General features: G+C 49.3%; 1 protein-coding gene across 6 annotated transcripts in view; it reads left to right on the top strand.

Annotated features, from left to right (window-relative positions):
- Positions 1-17,939, top strand: part of MTMR14 (myotubularin related protein 14) — a 44,893-nt gene that overhangs the window by 14,437 nt on the left and 12,517 nt on the right. For all 6 annotated transcript variants that reach the window (XM_046661615.1, XM_046661584.1, XM_046661574.1 and 3 more), the window contains 10 exons: positions 1,280-1,402; positions 2,534-2,607; positions 6,823-6,893; positions 7,510-7,584; positions 12,416-12,482; positions 13,755-13,840; positions 14,115-14,191; positions 14,451-14,487; positions 16,970-17,040; positions 17,827-17,885. In XM_046661615.1, the coding sequence (XP_046517571.1) occupies positions 1,280-1,402; positions 2,534-2,607; positions 6,823-6,893; positions 7,510-7,584; positions 12,416-12,482; positions 13,755-13,840; positions 14,115-14,191; positions 14,451-14,487; positions 16,970-17,040; positions 17,827-17,885 (740 nt within the window). The remainder of the gene's footprint in view (positions 1-1,279; positions 1,403-2,533; positions 2,608-6,822; positions 6,894-7,509; positions 7,585-12,415; positions 12,483-13,754; positions 13,841-14,114; positions 14,192-14,450; positions 14,488-16,969; positions 17,041-17,826; positions 17,886-17,939) is intronic.

The raw sequence follows: 17,939 nt of genomic DNA, 5'->3' as shown, positions 1-17,939 counted from the left end.
AATACCTGAGCCGTCTGTCTCCATCCTGGCTGCACATCAGGATCTCAGAGAGGATGGATCCCTGGGTTCCTGCTACTGCAGATCTAGTACAAAGTCCTGCAGTTTTCAGAGTGCTGACTGGCCTACCAGATGTCACACAGCACACCTGGTGCTGAGGCTAGAGTCGCCATGTGGGAGACACAGACTGGAAGATCCACAGCTTGAGATTGCTGCTGGAATAGAGCTTGATACAAAGAAGTATTTTAGGCCCCTATAAAGGGAGGAAATGGGCTGGTTCACACTATTCCTACCTCCTTTCTAAATGTTTTTAGAAAACAAAACTATAGGATATTTTGGAAAAGCTCATTTGCATGGTCTGTACCATGTGGAAAGTCTTTAACTGGCATCAAGCATCTCTGGAATGCATATGAGCACCCTAGAAAGATCAGCTGCCCCACATCATGGTTCGGTGCATGAAAAGGTGTCTTGCTCTGCTGAGGTTCTGCCTGTTAGTTCCGGGAGCAGTGGCTCTGGCTTGTGCTCAAGAATGTTTGGCTCTTCCCCTGAGATCAGACGACCTCTGCCTCAGCCAGGCCGTCTTCCACAGCATACGCTATTCTTGGCAAGGAGGATGCTGGGGACACCAAAGCAGTGGGCGTTAAAAAATAATAATAATGGTGACTGTTTATTCATTCTACTTTTGTCTTTATCTGTATGACTGATCAAAAGGCAGCCTGGAGATTGGGAAAACTTTATCTTTCTCCTGCTTCCTAGGCCTGCTAAGTAGAGGGAATTCACTTGCTAGTATTTCGCAGTCAGTTGGTAAAATAGCTGTAAAATGTCCATCTCCCAACAAGAATTTCAGTGTTATATTATGAGCAAGCCATATGGCTAAAAATGGTCATAAATGGGGGAAAGGGCAGCGGGGGAGGGAGGTAAACTCTGATGGAAGCTCAAAGACTATCTATCAGCCACCAGCTTGCTGCATTTTAGAACTCGGAGATTATCTTGAGTCTTCTGGCTTAATGTCAAGCAGTGCCAAAAAGCCCTTTCCTGTTCCCGCTGCAAAGTGTGCCTCTTTGAAATGCGTCCCTGAGAGCTGGGTAATCTCCTAGAAAGTCACCTTCTCTGCACCTTCCCTGGAACCAGTTGTCCTGTCTTGGCCCTCCCTCCACTTCTGGAGAATGGAAACAGAAGTTCTTGCCAGTGACATCTATACTTCCTTGAACACGGTCTCTACCCCCTAAACTTTCCTGAACGAACGTGCAACGCAGCTTCTCCCTCTGGCTCTCTGTTTCAGAAGTTCCGACACGCATCTTTTTGATAAGGTCAGAGGCTATGATATCAAGCTGCTTCGGTACCTGTCAGTCAAATACATCTGTGACCTGATGGTGGAGAACAAGAAGGTGAAGTTTGGCATGAAGTAAGTACAGGGCACCCACCGCAAAGTGGGCAGACGTGATGTGTTCACAGGCTTGTCAGGTTGGTGATAGGACGTAGCAGTTACCTAATGCTCACCACATGCCAGGCCTCGTGCTGAGGGCTCTCCGTGCATCCTCTCCCTGTATCATCAAACAGCTTTGCAAGGCAGGGACTGGTATCCGCCTCTTACACACAAGAAACTGAAGCACAGAGAGGTTAAGTAACTAGCCCAGGATTGACCAGGTAGTAAATGAGGGAGCCGTGAGCTCTAAGCTGTGCTCTGCTGCCTCCTCCTTTTAGACACCCTAGAAGGCTTTTCCCCAGGCTCCAAGTTCTGCACCATCTCTGGCAGATTAGAATCTCTTTTAAAAGGAACAGAAAAATCAGTGTATACCCAATTTTTACTCCAATGACTGCTATTATATAAAAATACACACGTGGACCAAATCTTCATATAATACAGCAGAGTTTTTAAAAAATAGAACCTTGGTTAGGGTGATGAAATTGTAGGTGTTTTTCTGAAATCTTACTTATTTATTTTAATAATACTGACTTTTAATTATCCTAAGAGGTTGTCTTAGAAAATAAGGCATACTGAGGCTAAGTTAGAGCTCGCCTGTCTTCAGGTATCTGAATATTCCCTTTTCCCCTCCTCCCTTCCTCTGTCAGAGTAGTCCCAAGTCTTTCCCTTTCGGATGCTGTTTGTTCACCCCGTTTAGGAGCGCCCTCAATGAATATTGGAGAAGACAGTAGAGGCAAGAGTCCCCAGAGGGTCCCTTTTGGACAATGTCTTAGTTATTTGACTCATGTTTCACTCCACCGTCCTGGTCAGAGTGGCTGTGCTGCCTTGGTTTGTGGGGCTTAGGTGGAAGGTTGTTTTGTAACTTTAGGTTCCGGTTGTGGTTTGCTGCAGCATCAGAGGGGAGTAACGTCTCTGACTTGATAAGTTAGGGTAAGAGGCAGAGAAGGTAGATTTCTTAATTGTTCAGAGTTAGCACTGCTGGAGGGAATCCTTCCTAACTCTGAAGAGTAGTTTCTTCAGCTGGAGGTTCATTTTAAGTTGTTGTAATACTCATTGGGGAATGGTGTGTATGTGTTGTGATGCCATAACACATTGTGTCCTGTCTTGTAGTGTAACCTCCTCCGAGAAGGTGGACAAAGCCCAGCGCTATGCCGACTTCACTCTCCTCTCCATCCCGTATCCAGGTAGGGAGCTCTTTTCAGGGTCTAGTCAAGTGACAGGCTTCCTAGAATTGGAGGCGAGATCTCAGAGGCCATATGCGGGCCTTCTATATTTAGGTACACCGGTGCCCTGGGAGCATTCTGGGAGGAGCTTGTGTTGATCAGCATAGGCCACTGTGGCCCCCAGTCATAGACTGTCACACTTAGGGTAGGACAGTGTCCTGGAAGGGGCTTTCCACTTGGAGGGTTCGAGGGATGCAGTCTTGGCTCAGGTACTTAATACTACAACCTTGAGCAAGTTACTTCACCTCTCTGAGCCTCAAGTTTTCTCAGGTGTCACTTACAACTTGGAAAGGCGTAGCTTAGGGTTTTGTTGTGAAAATTAGATGAGATCATGTATATCAAAGTGTTCTCTGCAGGTAAAGTACTGTTTTACTGTAAAATGACATTAATACTCTGTGTCAGCAACTGATGATGTTGCGCTGGCCTGTGTGGATGTGAACCTTTGCATGTCAGTTTGCAATAATTGAGTTATTTATAGAAATTGCCAGATTGCCCCAGGCAAGGCTGTTCTGGTGGTGGAAGAACACAATTGCTCTGTCCAGTTGTGCATGGTTAGTGGCCTCACTGTGTGGCAGAGCACTTTGGTGTGCACAGAGCTGCGTTTGTCTCCAGCACACAGACATGTATGTGACCTGGGGCCAGGGCAGTATTCTCTGCACTGGACACTGAAGCTGTGTTAGTCCACTTGGTAACATTTAAGCTTTCTGGCACTGCCTGCTTGTTCAGCAAGGGAGGCCAAGGAGCCCTAACATGAGCATAAGACTGTCAACAGACAGCAGTACTCTTTCTCCTTGAAACCTTTCTCCTGCTTCTCAGCATCAGCATTTGCTTTCAGTCCTATGCTGGACCTTGTTTCCTCATCTTGGAGCCACATATCCAATATCAAGGGCAGGTTGCTGTACAGCCAGAAGGCCTTCTCATTAGAATTACGAGTTCATCTAGTGCCTGGTAGGGAGAGAGTATCCCCATTGGTGTAAGCTGGTGGGATTCAAACCACAATCCCTGATGACCTTGCATTCTTACAGTGGCCTCCACCAGAGTCTCTCCACTCTTCTCTGCCAGCTTAGCATTTGGTGCCAGGTAGAGCTGGGCATGAGTCCTAGCCTTAGCACTGTGTGTCCTTGAACAAGTCCCTTAACCCTTCTGAGCATCAGTTTCATCCTCCATAAAATGAAGATATGCAGATACTTATTTGAGGATAAAGTGTCACACCCATCCCTAACAGCTCAGTAAACACCAGGCTGAATGACAGGTACACAGGAGGAAAGGCTCAGGGAAGCTGCTCTTCCCTAAAAGCCTCTTTGGGCAGATGCAGACCGTAATGGCAATTCCATGGGCTTAACAGCATCAGAGCCGAGTTGTAACAGGAGTGTCCCACCCAACCTGTCTGCGCTGGAGCCGTCAGGTAGCTCTAAAGCTGGTTTTCAGACCAAGCTCCCAACTCCCAGGAGATGCTTTGGAGGGCCACAGACTGAAGTACTCTCTGCTAAACAGGAAAGGTCTGCACTGCCTGAGGAACCAGGCATCACTTCCTTTGTTCATATTTAGGTTCTAAGGAGGACTTGGTTTAGAAAAAATAGTTTTGCTAGAAGTTTGAATACCACTGTTCCAGAACAGTAGCCGGTATTCTTTCTGCTGACTCCCAAAATGTTAACACCCTTTAACCTAGTCATTCAGTAAGCCGTAATCCAGCTAACTTGGGGCTGAAGATGTTCATCATCATGTCTGTTTATATGAGCAAAACATAGGAAATGTTTTCATTAATTAGAATAATGATTATGTAAATGATGGTACAGCCATAGATAGTACAATGAAGTATTAAATAGTATAGAAAAATACTTAAACTTTTTGACATGAAAGAATGAATGCTTAAGAGACTAAGCAGGATACAAAATTATATAATACAATCCCGGCTGTGTAAGAGAAAAAGTGCTTACACGAAAGAGTAAGAAGGAAATATGCCAGAATGCTAAGATGATACATTCTATCTGTGAATTTTTTTCCCTGTTCTTCTCAAAATGTTTATGCACTGTATCTGCTAGTTATGTATGTGTTGAGGGGAGGTTGAGAGGGATCACTAAAATCAAAAAGCCAGGGGTTGGGGAGATGCCATTGCACATCCAGGTACGAGAACAGGAGAGGTACTTTTTACTTGCTATATTTGTGTTCCTGAATTTCTTTACACCCTGTATTACTTCGTAACAAGGAAAAGAAACAAAATTATCATTATCCAAACTGAGTCATGATTTGCACTTTGCTGCTATTTCAGAGGTCTCAGATGAGCCCTCTAAAGACTGAAACCCAGACAGGAACTATGTTGGTATCGGTTCCGGCTGTGTCAGACTAACTTGGGCTTAGACTGGCCCTTGAAATGAGAAGTGTTCTGGGAGCACTTCCTTCAGGGCACCAAAATAGACAGGACTGAAAACTCCACAACACAAATCTAATTTGTTTTCTCCTTGAGTGAGTGGCTTTTGGTCACCCTGCTTTTGGTCCCATCCTTCTTGCCTCTCAGTGGATTTGGAAGCCTGTTCAGGTAATGAACGTCAGGCATTGCCCTGGATGCCAAGTCTATTTTAATTCTATCCATTTCTCACAAAAATTGCTTCTGCATCATAGGCTGTCCTAAGCTGTGCCTACAGCCTGTGGTGTTGATTTGAGCAGCGAGTGTTTTGGAAAACAGAGCACTTGATAGGAGCTCTGAGAGATAATTGGTACCTCTTCTAAACCTGAGCTCAGAAGCTTAGGGCCTCTGTCTGATATTTATATTTCTTCTTTCTCCCAGTGAGGCACCCGAGAATAGGTTGAAGTGTATAGCTGAGGCTTGTCTCCTGACCTCTCAGTCAGCGGTGAGGCCTCGGGGATTAGAGTGCAGGAGTGTATGTGGGATGAGAGCCAAGTCTACAGAACATATGCGCTGTGGCTCCAGGCCTTCCTCTCCAGAGGAAACGTTCCTGTCTTCCTTTGGGTGGCCTTAGCCAGGAACTCGGCTCAAGAGTTGCTAGAGTTCCACCTGAATTTTTTTGGCCTGTGGCCACTTCCACAGAATTTAAATAATTGTTTTGTTGCCTTTGGGGACCTCACCAAACTTGGACCTGTGACCAAAGCCATGTGTGCCCTCCAAAGTTTGCGTTGGCCCTGGTTGAGGAACTGAGAGTAACTGCAAGAAGCTACTCTCGAAGTGCATTTTCCCACCCTGTGGCTTGAAGCCACAGCAGCCCCAGGTTGCTCACTGTTCTGTGGTGTGAGGGCCACCTTCATCCTCTGAGCCAGGCAGTTGACTGTAAGCTGCAGGGCTGGCACCGTAGGCTCTTGTTGCAGCAGCAGTAGGATGATGGTAATAGTGTGCTGTCATTGGAATGCCGCTTGTACCAGTGCTGTGCTCGGTGTTTTATGTGTATTATTTCATTTCATCCTTAACCACTTTACAGATGAGAAAATCAAGGCTTAGAGAAGTTAAACAACTTGTTCACAGTCACAGAGTTAAGTGAAAGCTGAGATCTGAAGCTGAGAATGTTGCCTAACCGCTTTTCTCTCCACTGTTCCTCTCTCTATTCCTGAGGGCTTACCCTGGTGGAGTTTCTTATAATTTTTCTAGCAAATGATACAGAAAAGTACCTCTTGGCCAGGTTTGTTGGAGACAGACATGTCTTTTGAGCTCCTGTCACATTTCAGGCACTGTCCATGGTCCTTTCCGGGATGTTACAATGTTCCGTCCTCACTGAAAGCCTGCAAGGTTGGTATTAGAGAGGAGGGAGAGTGAGCTTCTGTAACTAGGTAAATTGCTGAGAAAGTGCTGTCAGGGCTCAAATTGTAAGCCAAACTTTTGTTTGCTGGCTGTTGGCATTTCAGGGACATGTAGGATGAAAGGACTTGAAATGTGGAAGAAATGACCAGTAACCAGTGAGCAGAGATAGAGATACAGAGTGGTGTGCAGGCAGGCAGTACCTCATTGGGAAGGTGTGTAACTAGAATCCAGAGGAGCACTGGAGACACGTTCCCTGGCTCTTGCCTGCCCGTTCTGGTCCCTACCCGTGTCATCTGTGGCCTCCTCTGGGACCCACCAGTGTGGAGAAGTGTGTGAGCTGGTGGCCACCTCAGGCCTTCAGCACTCAGGGGTGTCTCAGGAGACTGGGCTAGGGAGGGTGGTGTCATAACTCTGCCCTTCTTTTCCAGGCTGTGAATTTTTCAAGGAATATAAGGATCGGGATTACATGGCTGAAGGGCTCATTTTTAACTGGAAGCAGGTATGAACAATAACTTGCATCAGCTTGAGGCTTACGTTTCTTTGTAAAGGAAGACCATAGAGGACAGCTAGCAATCTCTTTGGGGACAACAACTACCTTTTTCCTTTCTCTTCTCTTCTCTGAATGAGTCTTATTATTTTCTCTCCCTCTTCTCCTTGTATATACGTGTTTAAATTCTCATCATATATACTTTCTTCTCCCCCTTTAACTTCTCCCTTTCTTTAAAGGAGTTTTCAAGGACAAGATAGGAGAAGTCCTTCTCTTTGCTCTGCCATCTATGTAAAGAGTGAGACCAGTGTTCTGTTCCTTCCCCAGTTGGTGAGAGCAGGCCACAGGAGCCTGCCGAAGGCTGAATACAGGCGGCTGAATACAGGCTGACTGTGTCTGTCTCAGCAGCAATCAATCAAACGGCATACTGAAAAGCTCCACCCAGCAGCAGTACCTGGTCCCTTTGATTTTCAGAGTAGCATAGGCATCTGACCAGGAGAAGGCAAGCACTGTGGAGGGATGTCCTGCCTGCCTATGGCAGCCACAGCTTCAGGGCCGAGACCTGGCTTGTCACCATGACTTCTGTTGATGGACAGCCCACATCTCACAGGTGTCCTTCTGTCCCCAGGACTACGTCGATGCCCCACTGAGCATCCCCGACTTCCTGACTTGCTCTCTGAACATTGACTGGAGCCAGTATCAGGTGAGGGGCCTGACTTGAGAAGGGCAGGATAAGGGAGGGGGCCGTGGGGACCCCTGGTACCTGCCCTACAAGTCCCTCATGCAGACACCTGAATGCCTGGCTCATGCCCCCTGACCTCTCACAGCCTAGGAAAGGGAGAGGGGACTGCTTATCTGTTTAACTCTTCCTTTCCTGATTTGCTCTTGGCCCAGAAAAATCAAAGCTTTCTGAAGGTGACTCACTCAAAGATTTGCGTCCACCAAGGGCTTCTGTTTCCAGAGGACCTCATGGAGTCTGCTTTTCCAGCTCTGGGCTTTAGTGACTTTTTTTCATTTTTCCTTTTAAATGTGTGTTCTGCTAGAGGAAGTGCAGGGCTGCCTGACCTCATTTGATTATAGAAACTTTAAAATTATTTCCATTGTGCTTCTCTCCTGTCACTATCCACCATGGAAGCAGCCCTAGTCTACTGGATGGATCTCTCTCTCTACCATGTTCAGCCCACTGTATAAGCCCAAAAGCTGTCAGCAGTCTCCTTGCCACTTGCTTCAGCCAGGATAAGGAGCCTTGTTCTTCCTGCCACCTTCCCCATGTCTCTTCCCTCTGCCTGGCTGCCACCTCCTGGCTTCCTCTTATCTGATTGACACACTGCCTTCAGGATTTGGCTCATGTGTCCACTCCGGGAACACTTCCCTGATGTGCCTCCTCTCCCTTGTCCTCAGAGGGTCAGATGCCTGCATCTACATTCCCATTAATCCCTGGGCATATCTATCATGGAATTTTCCGCTGAGCTGTAGGCACTAATTTAGAGATTTGCTTCCCCATCTTCAGTAGACTGAGCTACAGGAGGATGGGGAACAATGGCTTGTGCGTCCCTAGCACAGAAACTGGCACAGACCCAGAAAGGCCAAGCTAGCGAGTACCTAGAAAACATACTGTTTCCCTCCTGTCAGGAAGCTGTGTGCGGCCATATTACCTTGAACTTTGTTGTCCTAGCAGCAAGTGGTCTGTAAAGGCAGACACCGCACTTACCTTGTTTTGTCTCGTGCATCCAGCCCTTAATCACAAGTAGATGCTCCGTAACTATTTGAGTGAATGAGTTAGAGTGGTGTCAAGTCTTCTCTACGCAGGTATTTCTATAAGAGCAGGAGCATTAGGAAGGAGATCAGACCAGTTGTTGTGCCCCAGCAGCCTGGAGAAGGAACATGTTGGGGAGCCCTGTTCCCTGGTCTCAAGTCCCAGGCTGTACCTGGAGGGATTGGAGTGGCCAAAGGAACCTTCAGGCTCCCTTCTTAATTTGTTGTATGCAGAAGTCTTGAGTAGGTCCCACCTAAAGCCACCCTTAGTCTCCCTTCTGGCACTATTTTTTCTCATTATGCAGATATAAACTGGGTCTGATAAACTATTTACTGACCAAGGTAGGACTATATGGGTTCAATGTGTTGACACTGCCAAGGATGTTTGTCTCTAGGAAGAAGTCCTGTGCGTGTGAAGAGGCATTCTGCTTCGTAAATAGAGGCCCTGGATCTAGGCCCCAGCTCGCTCAGCCCTTCTCGAAAGGCTTTGTGGCCTTGAGCAAGTGACCTCACTTCCCTTTCAAAGTGGAGTTGATAACGAGTTGTGGTGAGGTTCAGATATGATCACTGCACGAAAGTGTCCTCTTAGTGAAATGCCAGACAGATTTTAATGATGATAATTAAGAAGTAGGCTACTAGTTTGCTAACTCGAGGGAGTAAACACTAATAAAATACCAGGAACAAAAGTAGGAGGGCAGGGCTTCCTCCCATCATGCCCGCCTCACCAGTGTTGCTCAGCTGGCTGGTCCCACTGGGCCTCTTACCATCGTTTTCTCCAGCCAGGTGTGGGCTCTGCCCTTTCAGCCCCTTCAGCATGGGGGGTCCAGGACTCCCTGTTACTCTTCCTCATCTCCCCAGGTGATCTCATCCATTGTCCATTTCGTCAGCCCATTGCCAGACCTGGGGCTCTGGGCCAGATCTCTCTTGGTGATCCACACCTACATCACTTTTCACAAGTGTCCCTTCATGCAGCCACCTCAAACTCAGGCTGTCCAAAATGGGTTTGGCCACAACCCACAGCACTCCCAGGCCACTATCTACCCAGATGCTCAAACTCAAAACTTGGGTCGTTTTCTCCCCCTACAACCATTCCCAGGTCCCATCAGTTCTCTAAATCTCTGCCCCTGGTGAAACTCCGCAGTCCTCCTCGCCTCCATCTCTTACACCACTCGCCTAGCCCAGGCCACCGTCATCTCAGTGCATCTGATCTCTGAGGGTGGGGCCTGCATTGAGGTGTAACTGGAAATAGTGAATATAAAGCACTTGAAAAGGGCCCGGCAGATAGCACTGCTCGAATGATGGAGCAAGGTCATCATTGTCATTGCCCATCTTTAAAACCCGCCACTGACTTTCCTGTTTTCCTCAGAATACAGTCCAAGGACCCTTACATGGCCCACCCAGCTCCACGTGGTCCAGCCTTGTTCTTGTGACTGGCCGTCGTCCTCTCCCTCCTCTCCTCTAACCACACTAGCCTCCTTTCAGCCCCTTAGGGAAGAGTGTCTCCTGGTTTGCACATGCTGTTCTCTCTACAGAAACACTTGTCTGCTTTCCCTCCCTTCTTATATGCATGTCACCACCTCCAGGAAGGCTTCCTTAATGCTCCCCACAGATTAGGCTAGGTTCGCTTCACCAATTACATGGTCCCAGCATCCCAGAGGTCTCCTTTTAGTCAGCACACGTGTAGCAGTTCACTTTGCCTCCCTTCCCCTGTGGGCCTGTGAGTGCTGGGATCATCATGTTCACTGCTGTGTCCCTGGGCCAGGCCCTCTGGTGTTCACAAGTACAGGAACACTTCTGGTAGTACTTGTGTGGGGTGCCTGCCCTCCATGTAAGCAGACTGAATTCCATAGAGGTCTGCTCGTTCTTTCTGTTCCCTAAGACCCCTTCCAGTGGCTGCTGCTCCTCACGCTGGCTCCTGATCATGAACAGGTGGTGAAGGAACATTTTTCAGGTCCTCCTGGTACCTAAGCACTAAGCCTCGTAAATGCAGATGTGACAAGGGTCTTCACCCTTAGTGGCCTCAGTCTAGAAAAAGAGGCAATGACCTAACTGTCACCTGTGTAGAAGTATTGACCAGTGACCACAGAAGAAGACTCTGGAAAAGAATGGGGCTGAACCTTTGAAGGATGAGTAGGAGTTTGCCAGCCAGGGGGAATAGTACTCCTGGCATAGAAACATAAGCAGAGGCACGTGTTCAGCTCTGCATCCACAGACTTTTTCATGGTACATGGAGGATGAGAGAGTCAGAGATGAGCCTAGATTTTAGCACATTTCCCAGGTCCTGCTCATATTCTGCAGTCCCCTCAAACTTTTGTTTCTTACTCTGGTATTGTAGGAAAAGTCCCTGCAGTGTAGCATATGACTAAGAGCATGAACGTCACAGTCCGGCAGTCTGGGTTCATGCCACAGCTCAGCTTAGCTGTGTGACCTTAGGCCTCTACCAACCCAGTGCTCCCCAACCTGTGGTTCCTATCCAAGCTCTGGGTGCAGTGTGAATCTGCTGCCTCTCCCTGGCTGTCGGTGTCCCCTTCAGATAGCCACAGGCTGTTGGGGCTCCACAGGCTCCAGTCCTTGGTACGTTCCAGCCCTCTCCTGGCTGCTGCAGTCTTCCCCCAGCCTGCCTGACCTCCCTAGGCTTTGTGCTGCATAGCTCCTGCCTCCTGCTCCTGCTTTTCCTCACCCTGCAAGAAACGCAGCTCAGAGGAAATCTATTGGCAATGGTGTGTCTGACATGTTAAGCCAGATGCATGGAGAGACCCCTGTGCTACTATGGGTAATAACTTTATTAGTGCAGCGCTGCAGTGGCTGTCTCTGGAGTGGCTGAAAGTGGGTCAGAACTCTCCAGGGGCCATGGGAGGGTCAGGTAAATGAGCCTGTTTTAAAGTCCTGGGAAAACCATTCCAATTACAGGTGCCGTGTTCACCCTCCCCCTGAAAGTGCTTTCTTACTGGCATTCGCCGCCTTCTGCACAGCCCTAAAGCACTGATACGCAGTTGCGTGGATAGGCTGCCCCAGCTGGGGGGAAGGGGACCCCAGAACTGGGTCAGGCCCCTCCATGGAATTCCACATTCTAAGTGGACTTAGAGCATTTTAGAGTTTCTTAGAGCATCTGGTCTAGACCTCTTGCTTGGGCTAGAACAGAGGTTCCAATCTCTTTAAGGTTTTTGCTTGCTTTTTATCTCCCTCCTCGTGGGCCTCCTGTTTTAAAAGATTTTGTCTGCCAAACAGACTGCATTTATTATTCATCAAAAGACAGAGTATGCAGTGAGTAGCAGTAAAAAGCAAAGGAAATGTGGTTGATGGGAAGGTTAATATTTTCCTTAGTTTCTGTGATGTGAGAGCAGATGAAGGAATGGCTCTTCCATTTGGCGACAGTGGCCACAGGCTCAAAGCTCCTTGTTTGCTTCTGTTCACTCCCTGGACAGCTGTGCCAGGAGCCCAGGGCTAGAGGAGGCTAAAGTACGGCTGCTGCAGGTGCGTGTTGGCCTGTGGGTTGCCCAGGCCTCTGCCTCGCTTTCCCTTCCTCTCCTTCACATGGGATTAGAGTGCCCTGAGTGAGGGGGATCGGGGGTGAGGGTGCAAGGAAGGGTGAAGGGAGCCTTCAGAGTAAGGAGTGAAGTCTCAGATTATCTGGGATCTGGGACCTATTGCCAGTGGCCTAGAGCCTGGGGTACTTGTCACCCCAGAATAACTCTTAGCGTTTTATTCTTTGAATGGTTTAAATCCCCAGTCTGAGTTAAATATATTCCTTGACACCTTTTATCCTTCTTCCCCAACAGAGTTGGGACCTGGTGCAACAAACACAAAACTACCTGAAACTGCTGCTTTCCATAATTAACAGCGACGGTGAGTCTGCCTCTGCCTGAGCCCTGAAGCCGTTGGATCTTGTGCCTGTTCCAGATCATGACACCGCACATGGGTGTTTGTTGGGGCCACACACCTACCTTTGCTCTATGGGAGAAAGATTTGACCATACACCCTTATTCGTTGGCAGCTTTCTTCCATGTCCTCAAAACCCTACAAAACAAAATGATGAACTTCTTGTCATCTGAACCACATACAGAATGTTTCTGCACTGGCTCAGCTGGCCTTTGAGCGTTGAGCGTCAGCGTTTTGTTTGGGGCCAGAATGGCCTCTTACAATTCAGAAAGATGAGGAAAAACCAGTCCTGGCTTCTTCTTGGACACAAAAGCCCATAGAGGGCCTGTTCTCCGGATGGTACTCCAGCCGGTTTGGCTGTTTCAGTTGGACGGTCCTGTCACGCTTGATTTCTCTAGGGCAGGCTGACTGACTCCTCGATATCAGTCAGGACTTCAGTGGGGTTGCACTTGCTTGAACAAGTGGAAATGTCTTAGCTTATGTAACCCAGAAGGCCCAAGAGCAGAGCCTGGTGCCTAACAGATAGCACAAAGAATCTCTCCTTGTTTCTTATACCTGCTGTCCCATTGGCTTAATGGCCAGCAACTATTCCAGACTTGATTCCTGCCATCTTCACTTCCCCAGAAGAGAGAGACTGCCTCTGTGCCAGAGTTCATGTTCATTGGCCCAGTTTGGGTTAAGTGCCCATCTTTGAACCAGTCACTGTGGCTGGGTTTTCAAAAAAGTCACATGTCTGCCCCTGGAGTTAGGCAGTGGTTACCTAGAGCAGTACCACCTGCCAAGGAGGCTTCTGGAGAGTTGAGTGTTGTAGGAACTGGAGGAGGGCTACTAGCATTTGGTGGGTGTTTGCCAAGGATCCTAAATGTCCTGCAATTCCTGGGACAGCCCTGCAAAGTGAAGAATGGTCTTCCCCCAAAAATACCTGTGGTGCTCCCCTGAGAAATGCTGGGCAGGCCGTGCAGGTCAGCCCCACCTAAATGACCTGGGCAGAGTGGACTGTGCAAGTGGTACTGCTTCCCCAGAAGTACACCAAGAACTGGACCCAAAAGAAAGAAGAGATGCTGCAGACAGCGGGGAGTGCCTACCACTCACCCCTTTCTGGGAGTAGGTTGGCAGCCCACCGAGAAGAGGGAGACTAGGGGTGGCCTGGCTGTCTCGCACCAGGCCAGGGTGGTGGCATGTCCCCTTCTTATCAACCCATGTTTGCTTCTCTTCTGCCTTCCTGTGCTTCCTGAGTAGATGACAGTGGGCTGCTGGTGCACTGTATCTCTGGCTGGGATCGGACCCCCCTCTTCATCTCTCTCCTGCGCCTTTCCTTGTGGGCTGTGAGTATGGATGGGCTGGGCCGTGGGGTCAAGGAGCATTCAGAGGTCCCTACCATGATTGACCCTTTGGGAGCATCAGGGCTATCTCCAGAAAGTAGGGAAAATTTTGAGGGAGGGACCGCAGTTGTTTAGAGCAGTGTGTTGTGTTCCTGGGGCTGTGGGCAGCCTTGTTGTCACTGGGTCTGTAGTTGTGGTTCAGCTCCTGGGATGGGGAGGAGGCCTTATCATGGGGGACATCCTTCTGATCCCAGCATGTCTCCCCCATCTCCTCCAGGATGGGCTCATCCACACGTCCCTGAAGCCTGCTGAGATCCTCTACCTAACTGTGGCCTACGACTGGTTCCTCTTTGGGTAAGCATTTCGGGAGTGTCAAGTGTGGCGTGGGGGCTGTGTCTTGGGGACTGCATTTCTGTGTGTACGTGGGTGTGATGGCTCCTGTGACAGGCCAGAGATGGGGACATCCCACCCCCTTGGGAAAGACTGAAGGTGCTGGTCAGGCCCCACCAGAGGCTGTGGTGCCAAAACCATAGCTTGTCCCTGTGACTTCAGTCCCCCTTTGCCCTCCTGTCTTGGCACTGCTCGCTTTGACGTCTTCCCCTTCTTATTTCAGGCACATGTTGGTAGATCGGCTCAGCAAAGGAGAGGAGGTGGGTATTGCTCACAGTCTGCGAGCGCATGCCAGGGCTCCATGAGCTCGGGCTCCTTTACTCACAGGAGGGATAGGATGACAGTCTGTTTGGAGTCTACACTTTAGGGGCAGTTCCTTGCCTGGTGGGATCAGGGAAAAGCACCAGCACAGCAGCCCCTGTTCTGAGCCTCAGATCCTCTCCTGCGTGGTGGAGGTAACACTTGCCCGTACGGCTGCCTGCAACCTTCATCTCAGTCTTCTTCCCCTTCCTTTTGCTGCCGTCCTTCTTATGGGTGATCTTGCTTTCTGTGCTCAGCTCTCGAACCAATTTACAAGTCCTTTTCCGTGCCCCTCCTTACAGCTAACACCCAGAAGCTCTTTCTGTCCTCTCTCCTCTCATCCCACGCACTCAGCAACTTTTAAGCCCCAGGGCTGTCCGTGCAAGCAGGGTCCTGCTCCAGTCCTCACCACCAGCCCAGTGCCTGACCAGCCTCCAGGGTCCCCCTCCTGTCTTGCTGTCCTTTCTTCCTTCTCCCTCCTCTCAACCCTCTCCATGCCCATCCTTTTTGCTGCTTTGCACAGTCTCTGCCTTGTTCGCGTGCCTGTTTCCCAGCCTCTTTTCCCTGCTCACACACCTGAGTTTGAACCCTGGTTGTCCTGCTTATTACCTGGTGATTAACTTTGAATCTCCTGGTGTCACTTGTGCTGCCTCATGAAGAGAATGAGTCCAGATGCCCAGTATGGGAGCCATCACATGACGTTAGTTCTTTTTCTTCTGCCCCCCCCGGCCCCCTTATTTTCCTGAAGCATCTTTCTCACCCTCCTGAGGCTGCCATCTTCACGGGCGTCTTATCTTGCACTTCCTTCTTTTGTTCCTCCGTCTCAGCTGTTCCTCTCCCCATTCCAAATCTCTTCTTCTGAGCACTTATCACATCTGCCAGGGCTGCAGAGCTCATAAGCCTGTTCCTCGGAGGCCTCCATGAACTCTGTCAGAGGCGGTGACTTTGGTATTGAAATCAGCACATAAAGCCCCTGTGCAGCCTCTCATTTTGAGCCTCGCTGGTGCTCTAGGACATTTTGCCCTCTACGCCGTCTCGCCTACCCCCAAAAGCAGGCCTGATCATGCCTTCAGAGACTGGGCGGAGCTTGAGGCTGAGCCCAATGGGATCTGGATTCAAAGTCTGGCCATCTCTCAGCATAAAGAGGGTCTCCTCAACTGGGAGTGTTTGTCTTCAGTGTGGGCTTTCCTCTTACCCCCACCAGACACTTAACACACAGATGCTTTAAAAAATAAAAAAACAAGACCTATTAACAGCACTCTGTCCCCCTACCCTGCCTTTGAGGTTCACAGAGCCTATTAAAGACTAAAAAGTCTGTGGTAAAGACACCTGTTTAATTTTATGTAACACAGCATTCTCATACTGACCTGACCTGGGCACGCCCCCTCTTTTTTTCTTTGAGGAAATCTTATGGGGCTCTAGGATACATGTGGGTATTTTTCCCAGTGAGGGGTTGATGGACCACACCTTTCAGAATCACTGGGGAGTTTGTTTAAAAACTACAGAGACTGTGCCTTGTGTATTCTTCATGGAGGCCTGTTGGACTAGTGCACTGGCTGGAAGGGAGAAGAGAGAATTTGTTCACAGAGTTGGGGATGCAGCTAGAGGTCAGGAGCCTCCTCCTGCCTGTGCCCATTTCAGACTTAGACCTGCCTCTCACAGCTCCTAAGCAGTGCAGTCTTGGGCCAGACAGTTGCTGCCTCTCACCCTTAGTGGTGGTGGTGGTTCTTTTTTTTTTTTTTTTTTTTTTGCTGAGGAAGATTTGCCCTGAGCTAACATCTATTGCCAGTCTTCCTCTATTTTGTGTATGGGTCACCACCACAGCATGGCCGCTGCCAAGTGGTATAGGTCTACACACAGGAACCAAACCTGGGCTGCAGAAGTGGACCCACTGAAGTTAACCACTAGGCCACAGGACTGACCCCTACCCCCAGTTCTTCTGAACCACTATTTCTGGGCATCCTCCCTTCAAAATCTGATTCCCCTCCATTGTGTTACTGTTATGTCCATGAATCTCCTTGCCCCCAAATTCTCTCCCTCCCAGCTATCCTTCCCTGTTAGCCTCTCTCCCCGGGCTTCTTAGGAAAGGCTGAGGGGAGAAGCTGCTGTTCTCATCACCCTTTTCAGTAGCTTAAGAATATGAGTGTTGGGTTTGAAGATGGTTTGAAGACTTGCTGGCTTACTCTTGCATTCCCAGGAAGGAGACACGGTCCCTTCCTCCATTGCCCCCGCCCAAGCACATCTGCCAAGCCTGCTAAGTCCTCTCTGCCACCCATACCATTTACAGACCAGAATACCAGCAGGGTCCCCAAAACTGGGCTGCTCTCCAGCAAGGGGTTGACCAGGGTGGCTGGTTGCCCTCTCCTAGGAGTTCTGCCACCTAGATTCTTCTCCCTGGAGAAGGCTGTCTTCTCATGTGTGCTGCTTTTTGGTCTCCTTCAGATTTTCTTCTTCTGCTTCAATTTTTTGAAGCACATCATCTCTGAGGAGTTCTCTGCTCTGAAGACACAGAGGTAAGGAGAGGCCTGCTCTCTTCTACTGGGACCAATGCACTCTGGGAAGAGCCACTCTAGCACAGGCAGAGTCTTGCTTGCCGTCTTATCCCTGCCTTGCTTCCCTGCATGTTTAACTGGCTGGCCTCCTGTCCCTATCTTCCCTTGAAGCCAGGGTAGGGGTTCCCTGGTGAGTGCCAGTGGATGAAGAGGCTCTTCTGTACGTGAGGCAGGACTGGGATCAGCCTGCAGTCATACTAGCAGAAGGGCTTTGGGACAGATGAGTGGTCTCTCGTGACTAGGACAGGAAGGTGCATTGCTGCAGGGAAAAGCCATCCCAAGGACAGGAGGACTCCCAAGTCCCCATGCCCCCACTGAGGCAGCTGATTCTCCTGTCTGTGCCAATTGCTGCCCTCCCTGGGCTACTGCAGAGGTGTGTCTGCGCTGCTGTGCAGCCTACCACCATGGAGCAGAGTCCACTTCCAGCCTGGGAAATGCAGAAGTGTTGCCTGGCAATTGCCTTAGAACCTCTGTGAGAGTTGGTGTCTTTTCTAAGTTCCGTTGCCTTCCAAATCCAAGCTCCTAGTGTGTGGAGCTAGAGTTGAACTCTAAGGGGCCAAGCTGACAAGGGGGAGTCAGGCTTTGCTGGGCTCCTGGAATTGGGCCTGGCATTTTGCAATGCTCTAGGTAGGATCTGTCTTTGTGAGTTGCTGGTGAGTTGGACCTTCTTTCTTGGGCCAGCAGTGTGGGAGGGACAAAGAGACCCCAGCCCAATCTGGAATTCACTGTTTCGGATTCTGTTTACAGGAGGAAGAGTTTGCCAGCCCGAGATGCAGGCTTCACCCTGGAAGATATCTGCATGCTGAGTGAGTCCCAGGCCCCTGCATCTGCACATCTTTCTGAATATGGACCACACAGCA

The sequence above is a fragment of the Equus quagga genome, chromosome 1 (assembly GCF_021613505.1).
Source record: "Equus quagga isolate Etosha38 chromosome 1, UCLA_HA_Equagga_1.0, whole genome shotgun sequence".
Classification (NCBI taxonomy): domain Eukaryota; kingdom Metazoa; phylum Chordata; class Mammalia; order Perissodactyla; family Equidae; genus Equus; species Equus quagga.
This window is presented reverse-complemented; position numbering and strand designations above follow the sequence as displayed.